Source organism: Xenopus tropicalis, chromosome 2 (assembly GCF_000004195.4).
Source record: "Xenopus tropicalis strain Nigerian chromosome 2, UCB_Xtro_10.0, whole genome shotgun sequence".
In the NCBI taxonomy this organism is placed as follows: domain Eukaryota; kingdom Metazoa; phylum Chordata; class Amphibia; order Anura; family Pipidae; genus Xenopus; species Xenopus tropicalis.
Genome location: NC_030678.2, coordinates 7590994 through 7614231, shown reverse-complemented (window position 1 = coordinate 7614231; position 23238 = coordinate 7590994). Strand labels below are relative to the sequence as shown.

The 23238-nt window shown below is 45.2% G+C and overlaps 1 protein-coding gene across 1 annotated transcript; it reads left to right on the top strand.

Annotated features, from left to right (window-relative positions):
* Positions 1 to 3819: 3819 nt before the first annotated feature.
* Positions 3820 to 22236, top strand: LOC100486498 (nectin-1-like; the record flags this gene model as incomplete). Its single annotated transcript, XM_031897466.1, has 8 exons — positions 3820 to 3976; positions 9022 to 9351; positions 10478 to 10777; positions 11432 to 11531; positions 12364 to 12518; positions 19641 to 19764; positions 20525 to 20632; positions 21856 to 22236. Coding segments are annotated over 7 exons (1257 nt in total), but the record flags the coding sequence as incomplete, so codon positions are not given.
* Positions 22237 to 23238: the final 1002 nt, after the last annotated feature.

Sequence of the window (23238 nt, the reverse complement as noted above, 5' to 3'; positions counted from 1 at the left end):
GGAAGTTAATAAGGAATGTTCAGTAGAGACGGTGACTTCTATATAACTGGAAATAACATTGTGGAGGCGGCAAATGTCTCCTTTTTACTCAAATTCAAGCACAAAAATACATAAAAGGGGTGGGTTCACCTTTAATTTAAATTTTAGTATGTTATAGATGAACAATTCTAAGCAACTTTTCAATTGGTCTTCATTATTTATTTCTTATAGTTTTTTCATTATTTGCCTTCTATTTGTCACTCTCTCAAACCACTCCCTGGTTACTAAGGTAAAGCGGACCCTAGCAACCAGATAACTGCAGAAATTTCAAACTGGGGAGCTGTGGAACAAATAGTAAAATAATTACAAAACTATGGATAATAAAAAACAAAGACCAACTGCAAATTGTCTCAGAATATTACTCTCTACATCATACTAAAAGTTAACTCAAAGGTGAACAACTCTTAAATAAATAGGCCATATTTACTGTGGAATGGGGGGGGGGACTGAGAGAATATGAGAGGGCGAGTCTAGTAATGAGCGAATCTGTCCCAGAAAAGAGCGAAACCTTCGCAAAACAACAAAAATGACAGGCGTAAAAAAAAAATTCTGAATTGGTTTAATCAACTCCCTTAGGCGGTAGGTTTGGGGCTTAGCACCCAAACCCAACGTTTCTACTGCTTGATCTGCCCATATCTTACATGTATGGGGGCTATTCCCTTAATCAGTGTAACCATTATCCAAAGCCCAACCTGTCTGATATTCTGCCACCAATTAGCAGTACAAATACCCATAGCAAGCAATCAGCAGGGAGCAGTGCCTTTTTTCCATATGGGGGTAGGTGTCCGGTAATTCTGTGTAAGGTGCAGTTATATTTTTGGCCACTAGATGGAACCAAACCTCCATTCAAAATGTCTAGTTTTTTCCCATCTGGCAGAAAGTACCTTTCTGAATTATGTGTAACGCTGTTTAGGAGATGGGGTGCTGCCTGGTACCCAGAACCTTCCTCAGGTTGTATTCTTAAAGAAATATATCACAATAAATATTTTTCAAAACTTTCCCCCAAATCCCCAGTGAATTAAAATGCAAGAAATCCCCCAATGAGAATCCCAGCTGATGTGAGTAAATCCGGCTCCCTGTTCTCTGTTCCTGCAATTGGAGTTGGGAGCAATAAGCACAGTTTCCCAGCACTGAACAAGTCTGTCCCTTTATCCCCATGTCTGATTCCTGTGCCATATAATGACGGGAAAATGCCATCATTATCTCTATATGTAAGGTACCAGCAAGGGGCCTGACACAGTGCTGGGAGTCAGCATTCTCATTGGTCACTTCTCTTGCACTTATAATGAAGTTATTTATCAGTAGAATTCTCATTGGTGAATTTTCTTTTTGAATCACAGTGGGACAGTGTTATGATTAGGTTTACATCCCTTTTAAGCAAAAACCATTCCCATTATTCTGTAAGCTTCAGACATGCAGTTTGTGTTTTAGCCACTAGATGGAGCTGTGTAAGGAAACAGAAATCAAAGTTGCTTGGGAACGGCTGGCACCACATGATTTGTCTCCTATTGAAAGCTGTTTGGATGCAGTGAGCAAATACTGAGTGAGGATGGGACCCTCTAGTGTTATTATTATTATTATTAACATTATTTATTAAGCGCCAACATATTCCGCAGCGCTGTACAATAAGTGGGTTTCATACATTGGACATACAGAGTAACATATAAAGCAAGCAATAACCGATACTTAAACATATCTTTCAGAATGAGAGGCTCACAGTTTGGGAAGTTAATTTGTCCCACCCTCAGGCTTGGGTACAGAATCTCTTTTGTTGTCATTAATTATAAGTAGTAATATTAAAGTGGAAAAAAAAGAGAAGCATTCCCAGCAGTTTTATTTATGGCCACTAGATGGCACCAACATGTTAAATTCCAGGCAAGAGGCAGATTTCATAACATTCCATGAAAATATGAGGAAAAACTACTGTCCATTGAGCCGGCCCCTCTGTGTGTCCCATTGGTTGGCACCATTGGGTGGGTACTGGCAGCATTGAAAATGTAAAAGGACAGCCACACATGAATGTACCCACTAGAGAGAGTGGCCTTTGTGTCAACTTTTGGTAGCCACACCCATAATATAAATAAAATAATTCTAAAGCATTGGAGCATGTTACAAGACGATTGTGAAGTAGGCAAATTGTTTAAAGAGACCCCACTATTTTCATATAGGAGGGGGAAATCAATAGGACAGGTTTTGTCCAAAAAGGTTTTGCAAAAAGAAAAGAAAAGTGGGTTACTAGCACCCCTCAAATTGGGTACATTCACGTGTGGCGATTGTGCGCACTGTCCAGGTATTATCAGAGGGGATACAATCGCTCATCCCACTAAAGGCACACCAATTCCAATTCAAGGACATTTTACTTGTAACAGCTCTGGGGTAATTTATATGATAAAATGCCCATGTGGGGGCCCTTATGTGGGGCAGACAGCTAGAGCAATAAGAACCCGTTTAAATGAACATAAAAGTAATATAAGGAACTATACACCAGAGAGAGAAAAAGAAAAATCTGAACAAGAAAGTGGAAAGAAATATGTATCTGAATTATCTGTGGCCAAACATTTTTATGCAGCTAAGCATTCAGTGGCACAAGTCAGATGGGCAGTATTAAAACAAGTCTATTTACGTAGAGGTGGAAATTTGACTAAACAATTATTAAAAAGAGAGGCAGTGTGGATTAAAAAGCTGGATTCTCTTTCCCCTCAAGGTTTAAACGAAAGCTTCAGCTTGAAATGTTTTTTATAGACTTTGTAACTGTTTATTGTAGGATACTTTGTATAATTGGTTTTTAAATGTGATACTTTGTATTTATGGTTATATGTTTTACAGATTATGAAGTGTAAAGGGCTCCTATGAAGGGGATTGTTGATTCACATAATTGAATGGCTGCTTGGGACTGTTTGGCATTGCAGCCGTGATGGGGTTAATGGGTCACATGGTAGTGTCACATGGTCTGCTAAGATATTTAGTGAGTAAATTGTTCACTTGTGTGTATTGCACCTGAAGAAGGGGTCACCCCACGAAAGTGTGCTTCTTCCCCTTTGCAAAGATATATGGAAAAAAGGCTTGGTAGCGGCCATGGAAGTCAAGCACCCTTTGAGAACATGTATGTAAGTGGTGTGCTGAAGATTTTTCTTTATGTTAGTTCAACTACACCCTCAGCTCCTATCCATCATCTCTCCCATATAGCGGAGGCCCATGCCTAAGTATTAAGGGTCCCATGTAACACGCACGCTACACGCGCTACTAGCCAGGATTGGCCTAATCTAAGCCAAACATGTGTTACAATAGCAAGTGAAACACCTGTTTTTTACATTAACAGCAGGGCCTGGGAATATGAATAGAAAGAATAGGAATTTGCTTCTCTGTAATTATTTCACTCGATTTCACTTCTCTTCCCTGTCAGCTCTACGTTGCCTTTTCGTAGTCCATTTTAGACCTTTCTGTAGGTCAGCAACGGCATTCAAGGTATTTGGCAATGGGGGGGGGGTCCCTCTACCACACCGAGAAATAAAGGGGGAGAGCAGGGATAGTCCTGCATAGGGAATACTAATGTTAATGGCAAATGTTAATGTTAATAGTGATGTTAATAGCAAACCCAGCAACCTCTGGGGGAAATGCTGTTCCTACAGCTGAACTGACAGATAAAGCGGCCGCTGCAGCAAATCCTCAAATAGGACTGACGCGCCAAGAGCCTGGGAATCAATATAAATGGCTCTGTAGCCACGCCCCCTGGAGGTAGGGACATGAGCCGAAAGGTGAGCTCTATAACCACGCCCCCCTGCAAGTGATGAGGGAATTAGTTCCCTGAAGTTTCCCTGTGCATTTGGCTCCCTGCCGGCTATACGGACATGCTGCCGGACTATGTCGGTACCGCTATTTCTGTGGGGCCGGAGTGTGAGCCTCATCCTCCTGCTGTTTGTACCGGGGAGCCCGCAAGGTGAGAGGGGAGGGGCCTGGGTTTGTAAGTAATTGGGGTGGAAAGCAAAAGGACCTTCGCCGCAGCCTCCAGAGTCTCCGCCAATAGGTTCTCTATTTACCCAACTTTCCTTTCATGTATCCGCCTGATATGATGTTACTGACAGCCGGGGGGCCGCTGAGTGCGGGAGGGGCTGATGGAATTGGGAATGTCAACCCAATTTTTGTTACGGCCACTAACCCACAACGCCAGGGTAGCCTTCTCTTGTTACGGCCACTAACCCATAGCGCCAGGGTAGCCTTCTCTTGTTACGGCCACTAACCCACAGCGCCAGGGTAGCCTCCTCTTGTTACGGCCACTAACCCATAGCGCCAGGGTAGCCTTCTCTTGTTACGGCCACTAACCCACAGCGCCAGGGTAGCCTTCTCTTGTTACGGCCACTAACCCATAGCGCCAGGGTAGCCTTCTCTTGTTACGGCCACTAACCCATAGCGCCAGGGTAGCCTTCTCTTGTTACGGCCACTAACCCACAGCTCCAGGGTAGCCTTCTCTTGTTACGGCCACTAACCCATAGCGCCAGGGTAGCCTTCTCTTGTTACGGCCACTAACCCATAGCCCCAGGGTAGCCTCCTCTTGTTACGGCCACTAACCCACAGCGCCAGGGTAGCCTTCTCTTGTTACGGCCACTAACCCATAGCGCCAGGGTAGCCTTCTCTTGTTACGGCCACTAACCCACAGCGCCAGGGTAGCCTTCTCTTGTTACGGCCACTAACCCATAGCGCCAGGGTAGCCTTCTCTTGTTACGGCCACTAACCCACAGCGCCAGGGTAGCCTTCTCTTGTTACGGGCACTAACCCATAGCTCCAGGGTAGCCTTCTCTTGTTACGGCCACTAACCCATAGCGCCAGGGTAGCCTTCTCTTGTTACGGCCACTAACCCATAGTGCCAGGGTAGCCTTCTCTTGTTACGGGCACTAACCCACAGCGCCAGGGTAGCCTTCTCTTGTTACGGGCACTAACCCATAGCGCCAGGGTAGCCTTCTCTTGTTACGGCCACTAACCCACAGCGCCAGGGTAGCCTTCTCTTGTTACGGCCACTAACCCACAGCGCCAGGGTAGCCACCTCTTGTTACGGCCACTAACCCACAGCGCCAGGGTAGCCACCTCTTGTTACGGCCACTAACCCACAGCGCCAGGGTAGCCACCTCTTGTTACGGCCACTAACCCATAGCGCCAGGGTAGCCTTCTCTTGTTACGGCCACTAACCCATAGCGCCAGGGTAGCCTTCTCTTGTTACGGCCACTAACCCATAGCGCCAGGGTAGCCTTCTCTTGTTACGGCCACTAACCCATAGCGCCAGGGTAGCCTTCTCTTGTTACGGCCACTAACCCACAGCGCCAGGGTAGCCTTCTCTTGTTACGGCCACTAACCCATAGCGCCAGGGTAGCCTTCTCTTGTTACGGCCACTAACCCATAGCGCCAGGGTAGCCTTCTCTTGTTACGGGCACTAACCCATAGCGTCAGGGTAGCCTTCTCTTGTTACGGCCACTAACCCATAGCGCCAGGGTAGCCTTCTCTTGTTACGGCCACTAACCCATAGCTCCAGGGTAGCCTTCTCTTGTTACGGCCACTAACCCATAGTGCCAGGGTAGCCTTCTCTTGTTACGGGCACTAACCCATAGCGCCAGGGTAGCCTTCTCTTGTTACGGCCACTAACCCATAGCTCCAGGGTAGTCTTCTCTTGTTACGGCCACTAACCCATAGTGCCAGGGTAGCCTTCTCTTGTTACGGGCACTAACCCATAGCGCCAGGGTAGCCTTCTCTTGTTACGGGCACTAACCCATAGCGCCAGGGTAGCCTTCTCTTGTTACGGGCACTAACCCACAGCGCCAGGGTAGCCTTCTCTTGTTACGGCCACTAACCCACAGCGCCAGGGTAGCCTCCTCTTGTTACGGCCACTAACCCACAGCGCCAGGGTAGCCTTCTCTTGTTACGGCCACTAACCCATAGCTCCAGGGTAGCCTTCTCTTGTTACGGCCACTAACCCATAGTGCCAGGGTAGCCTTCTCTTGTTACGGGCACTAACCCATAGCGCCAGGGTAGCCTTCTCTTGTTACGGGCACTAACCCATAGCGCCAGGGTAGCCTTCTCTTGTTACGGGCACTAACCCACAGCGCCAGGGTAGCCTCCTCTTGTTACGGCCACTAACCCACAGCGCCAGGGTAGCCTTCTCTTGTTACAGCCACTAACCCATAGCGCCAGGGTAGCCCCCCACACAAATCAGAATAGACTGTTAGAGGATTTGGCTTATAGGACAGGGCAGATATCACTCACAGCTTTATTGAGCGCTCTCATTACCATTACACATAATATATCTTTATGTACAATTACAATCATGTATAATTAGACATAATTGTGTTGGGTTAAAACTTCACTTCACTGCTCTTCTGTAGAATCACATAGTCATGGGCTCAGCCTGAATGAAAATATCCTGATTGTTGGATGCCCAAAGGTGGGCGGAGCTGTGAACAGCCAATCCGATTTTACCTATTGACTTGGTGCCAGTCTCTCAGTAATAACACTGGGGTCCCCAGACTTTGCAGGGTTAGGCACCAGGTAACAGCGGTTCAAGGTCAGCAAAAGTGGGTGGAGCCACCTACAGCCAATCAGATTTTACCTATTGAATTTTATTGGTGTTAGGGTTCCCAAACTTTGCACAGTCACTGGGCGACTATGTACTCAAGCTTAGAAAAAGTGGGCGGGGCCGCCTTCATTTTATTTCAGTGGGGAAACTTTAATTGTTGCCATTCTCACATGTTTAATGTCAGGGTCCCCACACGTTGCACAGTCAGTCACTGGCTGATTACATACTCAGGGTTAGAACAAGTGGGCAGAGCCACCAACAGCCAATCCATTTCCACCCATTAAATTTCATTGGTTTATATCAAAACTGATGCCATTATTTAAGTGTAGGGGTGTACACTTGTCTCTCCTCTGTGTTGTTACTGTGCAAGGAGGAGGAGCCCCCACCCCCTGTGTGAGCTGACAGGAAGGAAGTGAGAAGGAGGTAATTCTGGGAACAAGGAAGCAGAGAGACCAGCAAGGTGCTGGGAGCTCACACAGTGCTCTGTATAAGAAAGTTATTGGGACCCCCCCCCCCCCCCCCCAGTGGCAGAAATCGCGCTCTTTTAGGGTGCGGAAGGAAAGGGGGTCCTAGTCTGGCCTCTGAAGAACAAAGCGTGCTCTCCTCAGGGCACGGAAAGCCAAAGGGAGTTCTTCCCAAGACTCTGAAGCACTTGCCACAACCCCTAGGATCTCAGTAGTGTCAGTTTATACACGTTTGAACTTACGCGCTTTCAACGCGTGATTAGTATACGCGTATAAATATACGTGTACATAACAAGTTTCTTAACCAACAATATTAAATTATATTATATCATATTTTATCATATGTTGACCAATACTGAATGTATAAGTTTTCAACAGCTGTTATTATTTGTACTGCAGATTATTTTTCTGTATAATGTAAATATTAATGTTTGAAAATATTTTAATGCCTTTATTTGGCTATAATGTTTAAAAAATCCCAATAAAAATGATTGAAACTGAAGCACTTGCCACATAAGTGGGGGATTCCCCTCAGCAGTTCAGAAAGTACCAGCTGTGTTATGTGAGTGAAGTTGCCCCTGGCTGGCAGGCTGTATCTAGCTCTGCAGATTTAAAGGTACAGCGTCCGCCAATAAATCCATCGACCTTTCCCGTGTGTGTGTGTGTGTTGTGGACCCTGTGTGGGGGCACGCCATTAATCAGTGTACCTGCTCTTCCAGATAGCGGGGGCACAGGGCTCCTGTAGCGCCACACACAAGTGAATGCATGCTAGATCCCATGCAGTAGCAAAAGAGGGCTACATAAGTATTAATTCCAGGGTTGTTAAACTTTCCAGAGTTAGTCACTGGGTATTTGCTGTTCAAAGTTAGAAAAAGTGGGCGGAGCCACCAACAGCCAATCACATTTACTTTCAATGGGGAAGTGTAAAATACTGTCAGTCTCACAATTTTTAGGCCAGAGTCCCCGGTTCAAAAACAGGAAAGTGGGTTGGGCCACTAACAGCTAATCAGATTTCATCCATTGAATTTTATTGGTTTAAATTGAAACTGCTGCCGTTCTGTAACTATTAATCCTAGGGTCCCTAAACTTTGCAGAGTCATTGGATAACTGCAGTTCCAGGTTAGAAAAAATGTCACTCTTGACTTTCAATGGACATTCAGACATATTAAACCATGGTCCCCAAACTTTGCACAGTGGGTTTTACTGTATAACTTATATAATACTATTATACTGTATAACTGTGGCCCAAGGTTAGAATAAGTGGGGGGAGCCAACAACAGATCAGATTTGTTCTCAAAATTCCCTTTCTAGTTAAGAATATGCGACGTATCTGAGCCTGATTTCCCTCAGTGGGCAAGTTACAGTATTCCAGCGTTTGTATTTATCTGCATTGAGGCTTGGCCTTCATTTACTAATATCCATCTATTTTATTACCCGACCCAGAACCCTGCGCTGCCTGTGATTGTGTCGCAGGACTAAAGGATTTTGGATGCGGCATTAACTCCTTTATTTACCTTTGCCTGTGTCTCCTCTGTCAGCCTGCTCCGCTCAGCACTTTAACATTATGTAACTGATCCCTATTGTCCATCTAGGAGGGGGCGGCCATATTTGTGCATCATTAGAAGTTGTAACTGACAGTCTGGGTTTCTGTAGCAGCTTGTGCCAACCCACCAACGACTTACATGTTCGCCGGTGGGATGGTAGTTCGGGGAGATTAGTCGACCATGACAAGGGAGATTTGTCGCGGGCGACTAATCTCCCTGTGTGCCAGAGCCCTTTGGCACCTCTTTGACCTTCTTCACAGTCAAATAAAAACGGAGGGCTCAGAAAAGGGGGTGGAGCTTCACACTAGACCAGGAAGAAGCTGAAATAAGTTGCTTGTGATTTAGAAACCACATGAGACTGAATGCAGGGGCATAATTTTAGTGATTTAAAAAACTTAACATGTTCATTTTCCAGTCTCGGTGATCGTCGATAGAGAGGTAAATGCCAAGTTGGGGTCGGACGCCAAGTTATACTGCGAAGTGAAAACCCCCGACATTATCTCCCAAGTCACTTGGCAGAGGAAGTTGTCTCCCAACAATGAGAATTTCCTGACCAACAGCAAAGGGGAGGAACCCATGCACCTGACTCCGTTTGGGCAGAGAGTGAGATTTCTGGGCAATGGGGATCTGGGAGGCTCCATACTGATTCCCAATGTAACCCTGGCCGACCAGGGCACCTACCTCTGTATCTTCACCACATTTCCCGGAGGCACAAAGGAAGGGAGGATCCATTTATTCATCTGGGGTAAGAAATGTCTCTTTAGTGTGCTGCTCTAATTGGATGAAAATAAAGAGTTATAGAAGAACCTAATGGGGTAATGTGAGCCCTTCTGATCTCAATTCTTACTAATAACACTGGGCCCAAAGCAATTCCGTTTATTATGACTCTCAGCAGAGTAGTGACTATGTGGGTAGTATTTCTGCACAAACACACGTCCTTTACACGCACAGCCATTCTTTATTACCTGCTTTCTATAGAAAAACTAGTTTGTGAGCCTTGGGCATGCCGTAAAGTAAAAAGAAAAGGGCGGGTCAGCTTAGGCCGATGGGACTTGTGGCATTTTCCCGACCACAGCGTGACAACAACAGAGGAACAGGGAAAGTGATCTGAGAACAGTGGGGGGGATGGCAAGGGGTAGGAGGTTTGGGGGCAATCCGGCTGGTTAATGGGCCAAGCAATATTGCCTTGGGTGCCACTACTTGAAACCAAAATCAAAAGGGCTGTGTTGGAAAGGGGCTGGTATTGGTTGGATTTTATAATCCGTTCTTCCTTTCTGATACTCTATAAACCACAGGGGACATAGAAATCCTACACCTCACTTGTGTCTCATCCAGTCATTCAGTGCTAATATCTAATTGGATGCAATTTAGATGAAATACTAAGGATGTGTCCCTGTGAGTAGGCGGAAGAACTTTTACTGCATATATATAATGTGAGTGTGTGCAAGGCCTTAGGGCCATGGCCTACCTCAGGCAACTAATCTCTCTGAAATGCCTTCCCACCGGCAATATAGTGAATCGCAGCTGTAAAGGCTTACACGTCGTCTCGTATTTCAATTGGGCCAAGTTTCCTTCAGGAGGAAAATTTGCATGACTTCAGAAATTGAAGAGACATGTAAGTCTTCCCACCAGTGGTTCACTTTATTGCCTGGGGAGATTAGTCACCCGTGGGAACTGAGATTTAACCACAGGCGACTAATCTCTCCATGGGCCTTGGCCCTTAAAGTGTGTGCAACAGAAAGCAGTTCTCTGCCTCCATCTGCACATAGTAGGACATTTATCTCCATTTGATCCAGCTTCAGTAGATGTCTCAGAGAGAAGAAACCATGTAAGATAACACATTCAGGACTGTCTCTTTTATTCATTTTCAGTGGAGCCGTCGGTGGAAGTGCAGCTAAATCCAGTGCTGTCGGGGCCAAATCCGGATATTATTGCCGAATGTGTAGCCTTTGCCTCCAAACCCGCAGCCAATATCAGCTGGGATACATACGGCCTCCCCCACTCATCCACTGAAACCCCAGTACAGCATTCTAATGGGACGGTGTCGGTACGGAGCCAGCTATGGATGGTGCCTTCTCCTGGGCTTAATGGGCATCAGGCAACTTGTCTGGTTTCTCTGCCTGAGCAAATGTATGAGAAACTGATACATATGAACATTACAAATATTCAGTGTAAGTACAAATATATCCGTAATTCATGGACTATTTTACTTGGAGCAATATCTGGCCACTCTGTTTACAGGTATTTTTCTGCCCCCAATAAGGGGTAATTATATCTTAGTTGGGATCAAGTACAGGTACTGTTTTATTATTACAGAGAAAAGGGAATCATTTAACCATGAAATAAACCCAATAGGGCTGTTCTGCCCCAATAAGGGGTAATTATATCTTAGTTGGGATCAAGTACAGGTACTGTTTTATTATTACAGAGAAAAGGGAATCATTTAACCATTAAATAAACCCAATAGGGCTGTTCTGCCCCCAATAAGGGGTAATTATATCTTAGTTGGGATCAAGTACAGGTACTGTTTTATTATTACAGAGAAAAGGGAATCATTTAACCATGAAATAAACCCAATAGGGCTGTTCTGCCCCAATAAGGGGTAATTATATCTTAGTTGGGATCAAGTACAGGTACTGTTTTATTATTACAGAGAAAAGGGAATCATTTAACCATTAAATAAACCCAATAGGGCTGTTCTGCCCCAATAAGCGGTAATTATATCTTAGTTGGGATCAAGTACAGGTACTGTTTTATTATTACAGAGAAAAGGGAATCATTCTTAAAAATCTAAACAAAAGCTTCTTCATTATGTTCACATTTAGATGCACCCCAGGCCGTACATATCAAAGTAATACAGAGAGACACTCTGTATATTGAATGTTGGGCAGATGGCAACCCTCCGGTCACTTATACATGGAGGAGGTAAGAGATCCAGCATAGGGATTTCCCTGTACTAAGCATAATTCAGCAGGAACAGCCCCCTAAGTTTGCTCATAGCCTGTACAGAGAGATACCATAAAACTATGGCACATAGGGATTCCCCTGTACTAAGCACAATTCAGCAGGAACAGCCCCCTAAGTTTGCTCATGGCCTGTACAGAGAGATACCATAAAACTATGGCACATAGGGATTCCCCTGTACTAAGCACAATTCAGCAGGAACAGCCCCCTAAGTTTGCTTATAGCCTGTACAGAGAGATACCATAAAACTATGGCACATAGGGATTCCCCTGTACTAAGCACAATTCAGCAGGAACAGCCCCCTAAGTTTGCTTATAGCCTGTACAGAGAGATACCATAAAACTATGGCAGCATAGGGATTCCCCTGTACTAAGCACAATTCAGCAGGAACAGCCCCCTAAGTTTGCTCATAGCCTGTACAGAGAGATACCATAAAACTATGGCAGCATAGGGATTCCCCTGTACTAAGCACAATTCAGCAGGAACAGCCCCCTAAGTTTGCTCATAGCCTGTACAGAGAGATACCATAAAACTATGGCAGCATAGGGATTCCCCTGTACTAAGCACAATTCAGCAGGAACAGCCCCCTAAGTTTGCTCATAGCCTGCACAGAGAGATACCATAAATTAATTCCCATGTACTGTGGGCATGGGGGGTCCTATAGGGTTGAACAGCCGTTTTACTGAATACATATATAAGGATATTTCAATGTTCTCAGTTGTGTAGAAGTTATTGTCTCTCTTAATTAATTGCTTAGGAATTCTTTCACTGTATTTCTTCATTCTCCCAACAGGGGGAATAGATCCATTACTGATGATGAGGCCCAGGTTACAGGGAACACTCTGTATTTTCCCAGAGGGAATACAGATAATAATGGCCTGTACGTCTGTGAGGCCACAAACAGCATTGGGAGAAACTCAAAGTCAGTCTATTTATATAAATACTCAGGTAAGTGCAGAGCCGCCACTGGATTGGTTGCTTCAGGGCACAAAGCATCATGTGATGTTGCCCTCAGAGAAGCGAGTGGGTCATGTGTAAATTGGATATCCAAGTTGTACTTGTTCTGTTTCAAGGGGTCCCTGAATATTTGGAGGTTGTCAGGTGAAGATCAGACAAACACCCTGACTGTATTGGTGCCTCACCCCTTTAAGAAAGGCTGCAGAAGTTCATTTAGATTCCTGCTGCCAACTGCTGGGAGAATCTTTGCAGCCTTTTAAAGGGGTGAGATTAGAGACCAATCTAAGCATATTCTCTTTGCGCTGACCCGTGGCGCTGACCCGTGGCACTGTAGGGGTCCTTACAGCAGCAGATGTGTAAACTTGCTGCCATGTACCTGCCTACAGGGAGTTTAATTTCAGAGACTCTATAGACTTAACTTGGCCTTTGTAGCCTGGATGTTGCTCCCAGTGGCGCAGTCGGTGCTTATGTTTAAATTCCTTTATTGCAGGCAAGTTTTGGTTGCATAAAAACCAGTTGTACTGCCAAACCTCATTTGGGCTGACACTCCAAATAGGAGCAACCAAATAGCCAATCACAGCCCTTACGTGGCACCTCAGGAACATTTTTCATGCTTGTGTTGCTCCCCAACTTTGTTTTACATTTGAGTGTGGCTCATGGGTTAAAAAAGGTTGGGGATCCCTGCAATAGGGGGAACTCTTGTATTACACCCATGTCCAGACTGACCGTAATTCCAGGGTTTCCCAGCTCCCATACATGCAGTTCCTCCGTGCAGGCTTAACCATTGCATTACTGCTTGTTGCAAGTTGTATGGAGCAAGTGAATCGCACACACAGACCCACACTGACCTATTTATCCACTCACATACAGACCCACACTGACCTATCTATCCACTCACATACAGACCCACACTGACCTATCTATCCACTCACATACAGACCCATACTGACCTATCCACTCACATACAGACCCATACTGACCTATCTATACACTCACATACAGACCCATACTGACCTATCTATCCACTCACATACAGACCCATACTGACCTATCCACTCACATACAGACCCACACTGACCTATCTATCCACTCACATACAGACCCATACTGACCTATCTATCCACTCACATACAGACCCACACTGACCTATCTATCCACTCACATACAGACCCACACTGACCTATCTATCCACTCACATACAGACCCATACTGACCTATCTATCCACTCACATACAGACCCACACTGACCTATCTATCCACTCACATACAGACCCATACTGACCTATCTATCCACTCACATACAGACCCACACTGACCTATCTATCCACTCACATACAGACCCATACTGACCTATCTATCCACTCACATACAGACCCACACTGACCTATCCACCCACATACAGACCCATACTGACCTATCCACTCACATACAGACTCACACTGACCTATCCACTCACATACAGACCCACACTGACCTATCCACTCACATACAGACTCACTTACCTATCTATCCACTCACATACATAGTAACATAGTAAGTTGGGTTGAAAAAAGACAAATGTCCATCAAGTTCAACCATAATGCCTATATATAACCTGCCTAACTACTAGTTGATCCAGAGGAAGGCAAAAAAACCCCATCTGAAGCCTCTCTAATTTGCCACAGAGGGGAAAAAATTCCTTCCTGACTCCAAGATGGCAATCGGACCAGTCCCTGGATCAACTAGTACTAAGAGCTATCTCCCATAACCCTGTATTCCCTCACTTGTACTGAGAGCTATCCCCCCTACCCCTGTATTCCCTCACTTGTACTGAGAGCTATCTCCCCTACCTCTGTATTCCCTCACTTGTACTGAGAGCTATCTCCCCTACCCCTGTATTCCCTCACTTGTACTGAGAGCTATCTCCCCTACCCCTGTATTCCCTCACTTGTACTGAGAGCTATCCCCCCTACCCCTGTATTCCCTCACTTGTACTGAGAGCTATCTCCCCTACCCCTGTATTCCCTCACTTGTACTGAGAGCTATCCCCCCTACCCCTGTATTCCCTCACTTGTACTGAGAGCTATCCCCCCTACCCCTGTATTCCCTCACTTGTACTGAGAGCTATCTCCCATACCCCTGTATTCCCTCACTTGTACTGAGAGCTATCTCCCATACCCCTGTATTCCCTCACTTGTACTGAGAGCTATCTCCCATACCCCTGTATTCCCTCACTTGTACTGAGAGCTATCTCCCCTACCCCTGTATTCCCTCACTTGTACTGAGAGCTATCCCCCCTACCCCTGTATTCCCTCACTTGTACTGAGAGCTATCCCCCCTACCCCTGTATTCCCTCACTTGTACTGAGAGCTATCCCCCCTACCCCTGTATTCCCTCACTTGTACTGAGAGCTATCCCCCCTACCCCTGTATTCCCTCACTTGTACTGAGAGCTATCTCCCCTACCCCTGTATTCCCTCACTTGTACTGAGAGCTATCCCCCCTACCCCTGTATTCCCTCACTTGTACTGAGAGCTATCTCCCATACCCCTGTATTCCCTCACTTGTACTAAGAGCTATCTCCCATAACCCTGTATTCCCTCACTTGCTAAGAATCCATCCAGCCCCTTCTTAAAGCTATATAATGTATCAGCCAGTACGACTGATTCAGGGAGGGAATTCCACAACCTCACAGCTCTCACTGTAACAAACCCTTTCCGAATATTTAAATGGAACCTCCCTTCTTCTAAACGAAGTGGGTGCCCTCGTGTCCGTTGGAAGGACCTACTGGTAAATAAAACATTAGAGAGGTTATTATATGATCCCCTTATATATTTATACATAGTTATCATGTCACCTCTTAAGCGTCTCTTCTCCAGTGTAAACAGACCCAACTTGGCCAGTCTTTCTTCATAACTGAGACTTCCCATACCCTTTACCAGCTTAGTTGCCCTTCTCTGGACCCTCTCTAACTCAATAATGTCCCGTTTGAGCACTGGAGACCAAAACTGAACAGCATATTCTAGATGGGGCCTTACCAGCGCTCTGTAAAGGGGAAGAATAACCCCCCCCTCCCGTGAATCTATACCCCATTTAATACAGCTCAAAACCTTGTTTGCCCTTGCAGCTGCTGCCTGGCATTGCTTGCTACAGCCAAGTTTATTATCTACAAGGACTCCAAGATCCTTCTCCATTATGGATTTGCCTAGTGCAGTCCCATTAAGGGTATACGGGGCTTGCATATTTTTACATCCCAGGTGCATGACCTTACATTTATCCACATTAAATCTCATCTGCCACTTAGCTGCCCAGATTGCCAGTTGGTCAAGATCCTGCTGCAGGGATGTCACATCCTGGATAGAATTGACTGGTCTGCAGAGTTTTGTGTCATCTGCAAACACTGATACATTACTCATAATACCCTCCCCTAAGTCATTTATGAACAAATTAAACAAAAGTGGACCCAGTACAGAACCCTGAGGGACCCCACTGAGAACCTTACTCCAAGTAGAGAATGTGCCATTAACAACCACCCTCTGTACCCGATCCTGTAGCCAGTTTTCTATCCATGTGCAAACGACTTCACTAAGACCAATAGACCTTAGCTTAGAAAGCAGTCGTTTGTGGGGAACGGTATCAAATGCTTTGGCAAAATCCAAATAGATTATATCTACTGCATCCCCACTGTCCAGCTCCTTACTTACCTCATCATAAAAAGCAATTAAATTGGTCTGACATGACCTGTCCTTCATAAAGCCATGCTGATTACTGCTCATAATGCCATTCTCCACTACATAATTTTGAATGTGATCCCTTAACAAGCCTTCAAATAACTTGCCCACCACGGATGTCAAACTTACAGGCCTATAATTGCCAGGCTGAGATCTTACTCCCTTTTTAAATATGGGAATGACATTCGCCTTCTTCCAATCACTAGGTACCATACCTGATGAAAGAGAGTCTGAGAATATCAGAAACAAGGGCCACTGCAATTCTGCCCCTAGCTCTCTCAGTACCCGAGGGTGTATTCCATCTGGCCCCGGTGCCTTGTTTACATTTATCGTGTGTAACCCTTTAAGCACCATATCCTGTGCCAACCACTGTGAAGTTGGAGCTGAGGCAACAGTGAAGCTATTGGGTGGGACTTGGCCCACTGGCTCCTCTACTGTATACACAGAAGAAAAGAACTGGTTAAGCACATCTGCCTTTTCTGTATCCGCTGTAACCATATTGTTACTATAACTCAATGGGGCCACACCCTCAACCTGCATCTTTTTACTATTAATATACTTAAAAAACTTTTTGGGGTTAGTCTTGGCCTCGGCCGCGATGCGCTCCTCATTTTCTATCTTTGCCTTCCGGATTGCTGTTTTACACACTTGTTATAGTGTTTATATTCATTAAACGCAGCTACTGTCCCCTCTGACTTATATTTCTTAAAAGCTTTCCTTTTTCTCCCTATTAACTTCTTTACCTCAGAGTTAAGCCACATAGGGTGATTCTTAACACTTCTACTTTTTCTTATTAATGGAATAAATTGAGAACAGTAATGATTTAATATCATTTTAAATGACAACCATTTCTGCTCTGTGTTTTTATCAGAAAACATAATGCCCCAATCTATGCCCTGAAGCGCTGCCCTTAGGGGGTAAAATTTGCCTTCCTAAAATTCATTGTCTTTGTTGCCCCCGTGTAAATTTGTTTCCTGCACCAAACATCAAATGAAATAACATTATGGTCACTATTACCCAGGGGTTCAACCACTTGCACATTTGCTATACGTTCTGGGCCATTAGAGATCACTAGATCTAGTATAGCAGGTTCCTGGTTGGCTCCTCAACAACCTGTGACATAAAGTTGTCATGCAGCAAGTTTATAAACTTGTTCCCATTTACTGTCCTGGCAGTACTATTGCCCCAGTCAATATCAGGGTAATTAAAATCCCCCATTATTATCACTTGCCCCAAACTAGCAGCCTTTTCTATTTGCAACAGGAGCTGGGCCTCCTCCTCTTCGCTTACATTAGGGGGTCTATAGCATACCCCTACAATTAGTTTGGTAGATTCTTTACTATCTGTGAGAAGCTCAACCCATAAGGATTCAGCTCCCTCTGTTCCCCCCATCACTTCCTCCTTAATATTTGCTTTTAATTCCTGCTTAATGAACAGACACACTCCTCCTCCTTTCCTATTGCCCCTGTCCCTCCGAAACAATGTTTACCCCCCAATATTAACTGCCCAGTCATGAGACTCATTCAACCAAGTTTCAGCAACACCAATCACATCATATTTCCGCTCCAACGCCAGTACCTCCAGCTCTCCCATTTTACCAGTCAGACTCCTTGCATTGGTAAACATACATTTAATACTGGTTCTGGCGTGAGAATGACGTGTAAACAACTTATGGGCCTCCCTGCCATTATCAGTATCCCGAAGCAAGTCTCCTCCCCCATTTTCCCTTACTATGCCCACTACCCCATCTATCCTGTTTCCCGCTGCACCCTCCCCCCCCACTCCTAGTTTAAAATCTCCTCCAACCCGCTAGCCATCTTTCCCCCCAAAGCAGCTGCCCCATCATCATTGAGGTGCAGCCCATCCCTGGCAAAGAGCCTGTAGCCGATTGAGAAATCAGCCCAGTTCTGGAGAAACCCAAAGCCCTCCTCCCTGCACCAATCTCTCAGCCACGCATTAATCTCCCTGAGCTCCCGCTGCCTTCTTAACATTGCTCGTGGCACAGGTAATATCTCTGAGAAAATTACCTTGGAAGTCCGCGCCCTCAACTTCGCACCTAGCTTTTTAAAATCGTTCTTGAGGACTTCCCCCCCTCCTCTAACTTTGTCATTGGTACCTATGTGTACCAAGACCGCCGCGTCTTCCCCAGCCCCTCCCAACAATTTGTCCACTCGTTCCACCACATGCCGAACCCTAGCACCAGGCAAGCAACACACAGTTCGGCATGTAGGGTCTTTGCGACAAATTACCCTATCCACCTTTCTAATAATTGAATCCCCTACAACTATAACCTGCCTTCCCTTCCTAGCACTATTACCCCCACCTGTATTAAAGGTGCCGGCTCCCAGGGTGCTCTGAGAGTCAGCCTGCTCCATACACGCCAGCTCAGAGCTGCCTTCCCCAGCATCTTTAACTAACGCGGCAAATCTGTTGGTTTGTACAAGCTGTGAACCAGCCCCCCTACCCTTGTGTCCCCTACTTCCCCTCTTTACTGTCACAAATTTGTCTCCCTTATTAACCTCCTCTATCCCTTCTCCACCCCCCACTACCCCGGCCCCTGCCAGTGGTTGCTCAGTGAGCCTCCTGTTCTCCCCCATGTTTGCAGCTGCCCTCAGTGCTGCCAGTTCCCCCCTTAGATTCTGCACCTCAGATTCCAAGAGGAAAACCCACCTGCATCTCTCACAAGTAAATGCTGAGGAACTGCTGCTCCAGGACCACATACATGCGACAAGATGCACACTGAGTAACACCAGCAATCATACTGCAACTCATATTGCAACTGGGTACTTACAGTCTCCCGAGTGCAATCCCTTGTATAGTGCCTTTTAAGTTTCAAACGCCTTTTTTGTTTTTAACGCCTACTATACACTTAATCTACATGCAACACTTTAGATTAAATACAACACTTGCTAGCAGCTCCCAACCTGGCTGTGCAGTCAGAAACTTATTGAGGTTCAAACCAAACAGCCAAAAGTCTGTTGATTTACCAGATTTACTCCACCCCCTTAATTAGTATGCTCAATCAGCCAGGTAGCACTTACAAGTCACACAGCAGTTAGTTAATTGCACTTACTTCCTCCTTTCAGCCAGCACTCCCAGCATGCACAGTAAACCCCAAGTGCCTTTTTTGTTTTTAACGCCTACTATACACTTAATCTACATGCAACACTTTAGATTAAATGCAACACTCGCTAGCAGCTCCCAAACTCGCTGTGCAGTCAGAAACTTATTGAGGTCATAAACCCATTGCCCTCACCGTGAGGAATGTTTTTATGGGAAAAAAACATCCCATATCTCTCTATAACCTCCTTATGTACTTGTACAGAGTAATCATATCCCCTACCTCTAACCCCCCAGTGACTGGCTGCTGTAGCTGTACTACACTATTTCCATTTACTCCTCAGATGCTGTTCCCCGAGGGAGCTACGGCGCGTATATTGCAGCCATTGTTATCCAAAGCTTAATGATTCTTAGAATGGTTGTGTACTTTATAAAGAGAAAACGGAGGGAAGGAATGTTTAATTGTAGGTGAGACTTTGCCTTTATTTATTTGGTTTGCGGGTGTATTTTCTTTTATACAAGAATACAAGAGTGTGTGTGTGTGTGTGTGTGTGTGTGAAAGTTCTGAGGCTAAGGGCACGCCCAACACATCTCCCACTGTGGTTTTGCCAGTAGGAAAGATGGTATAAACCACCTGCACCAGAAGCGAAAAGAGGGTTTCTTACAGGTGTATGGAGAACTGCAGCCTATATTGCCATTTACAGTTTTTTGCATATATTTTGAATATTTTTTCATTCAAACAGAAAAACAGAGAGAAAGGCAAGAAGAGAGAGGGGTGAGGGAAAATTTGTAGCCAAGGCTTGATGTTCCCTGGCTATAACCATAGACACTGCTGTGCCTTAAACCACTTTCCAGCAAACTCCACCCTTATCTGGTCGGCTAATCAGGATTGTCCTGCCGCAGTAAGGATGTGTATGCTGAATCTCACCCCAACACTCTCCCATTAACAGTTTATGGGGTTATGTAATAAAAGGCACTAATTTTGCCCAGGAGCAAGTATCCCATAGCAACCAATCAGCAGGCAGCATTCACTGGTCACCTGTTTAAAAGCCAGCATCTTATTGGCTGCTATGGGTTACTGCTCCTGGGCAAAACCTATTGCCTTTGATTACATATGGGGGTTAGAGTGGGAGGCTTCGGCTGCCCTTGTGGGGTTCAGCTCATGTATTGTTCTTTCTTAGAAGCAATTGCCAGGGAAGGAAATCTAAAATCTGTTTGTATCTTACAGGTGTATAGAAGGGCAGAACCCTCCTGAGGCACGGGATGAATCAAGGCATTTAGATGCTGATCAGTCAGACATAAAGTGCATGTCTCACTGAGGCAGAGAATCCTCTGGGTTAGTAATTTATTCATTTAATTCACTTGTCACTGTCTCTTTACTAAGGGGCCCCATGTTCTGCCCATGGCTACAGTACAAGGCTATTGGGGATTGGGGGACCTGTCTCTGTGTATGAGGGGCAGCTGGAAGCGCTCTCAATTACTAGACTGCAAGCTCCCATTGTACCCAAAGATAAAGCTATGTCCTCTTCGTTGCTTCACTGCTGCTGTTATTTGTTATGTTAGGGTGAAGACACACTGAGCTACTTAATAGCAGCTACTTTTTCACAGCTACTAAACTCCAGCAAATCCCCTGCCATTGACAATACTGAGAATTGTCCCTGCTAAAACGAGACAATGATGTAAGCAATCAGCACTGTCTATTTTTGTAGCCATGACAAGTAGCTGCTACTAGTAGCTCTGTGTGTCGTCACCCATACAGAACCTTCTGTAACTTGGGTCCCCCCATATGTTGCTTAATTTCAGCTCCCATCATCCTTTTACTTATAATTAAAGTAAAGGCATGATGGTAGTTGCAGTCCAGCAGTGCAAGCTTGTGTGTATCAGTGGGGAGGGAGTGAGGGCGGAGCCGCTGAGGAATGCTGGTAGTTGTAGTTTACAATCAGCAGTAAAGAAATGATCCAGAATTTCCAGAGTTCTGCCAGATTGTCGTGTCGGTAAAGCAGGACCCAAGAAAAGGTCACTATACATGAATGTAAGCCCCCCCCCCCATCCCCGCACATATATTTATTGAGTCTATTTAGTGCTTCCAGTTTTTAATTTTAAGGATTTGTTCACCTTTTAAGTAACTTTAAGCACAGGCACAGTCACCAGGGGCCACATAAAAAAAAACATATTCGCCCTCAGGCCTTGTGCTTGACACATGTGGTATAAACTATCAGTGAGACTTTTTAAATGGTCTTCGTTTTTTAGTTTTTTGCGATTTTTCATTTATTTCGCTTTTTGTTCAGTTGCTCTCCCATTTGGAATTTCAGCAGCTATCTGGTTGCTAGGGTATTTACCTTAGCAACCAGGCAGTGATTTGAATGAGAGACTGGAATATGAATAGGAGAGGGGCTAAATAGAAAGCTAAGTAATAAAAAGTATCAATAATACAATTGTGAGGTCACAAAGCTGCCCATCTGAAAGCTGGAATGAGGTAGAAAAGACCAACTGCATAACCGTAGTGTTTGCTTCTTCTCTGCTTATTTAATCATTTATTTTTATGCTTTGAATTTTTAGGTCTCTGCCTGCCCAGCAACCTCTGAAGACAACAGAAGCATTACCGGGCCAACAGGGGCTTCTGATAAAGGATTCTTCCACACCCTTCTCCCACCCCAAAGAGTGTGAGGATGGAGAGAAGCAGGGTCAGGGGCAGCAGCAGTCGGGCAGTGATGGGCAAACAGGGCCAGTCATGGAGGAACCGGAGCTAACGAGCTGGTTGCTACCCGGTAGAGATCAGAGAGAATGGGCAGCCGGAGAGCAGTTATCAAGCACTCACAATTGTCTGGTGTAGCATGGTGGATTTCCTAGTGATTTTATAACCACATTAACCCCACTGTCAAAACCTGTTAATTTTTCTTACGCAATATTGCCAAAATTCATCCCTTTCTTTCTACTGCAACAGCCAGGCTGCTCATGCATGCTCTCATCCTATCCCACCTAGACTACTGTAACCTGCTACTAACCGGCCTCCCTAACTCCCATCTTTCCCCCCTACAGTCTATATTAAACACTGCTGACAGAATTCTCCTCCTCTCATCCAGGAGAGTTCAGGCCCTTCCCCTGCTAAAGTCCTTATCGTGGCTTCCTATTAAACACAGAATATCTTACAAACTCCTTCTCTTAATCTTCAAAGCCCCCCATTCCTCTGCCCCTCACTACATCTCTTCCCTTGTGTCTCTGTACGTTCCTGGCCGACTCCTTCGTTCCTCGCAGAGCAATCGTTTGGTTGCGCCCCCCACTACTACTGCTGTTTCCTGCCTTAACCCTTTCTGCCCTGCTGCCCCTCACATTGGGAATGCCCCCCCTGATTTCCTCCGGAGAGAATCCTCCCTCAGTCTTTTTAAAACTAGGGTTAAAGACTCCCTTTTGGAGCACTCGCCCAGCACCTGATCTGGAAACTAGCACTTATATTGTAGTGTCACCCACTGTGACCTACAGCACTTATATTTGCCTACAGTATTTGTGTCTGTAAGTTACCCTCCCATATAGATTGTAAGCTCTACGGGGGCAGGGACCTCCTTCCTCTTGTGTCCTCGACTCTTAACTTATTGCTGCTGTATTTATCTGTATTTATTATTATACTTTGTATTTATCTATTATCTTATTAACCCCCCGTTCGTATTAATGTATTCTACTGTACAGCGCTGGGTACATAAGTAGCACTTTATAAATAAAGATATACATACATACATAATGATTTACAATATATACATCTGCTTTGACATGTGAATAAAATCTTGGGTTTGAGTCCAGTAAAATCAGCAGATTTTGGGACCGCTATTTTCCAGTGTTCCAGGTACAAATAGGCCTTCTACAAAGTTAATAAATTGTCTAGTTAAGTTTGTAAACAATATTGCACAAGTCGGCACTTGGCCCCCACGATGTGTCAGCAGCTTCGCC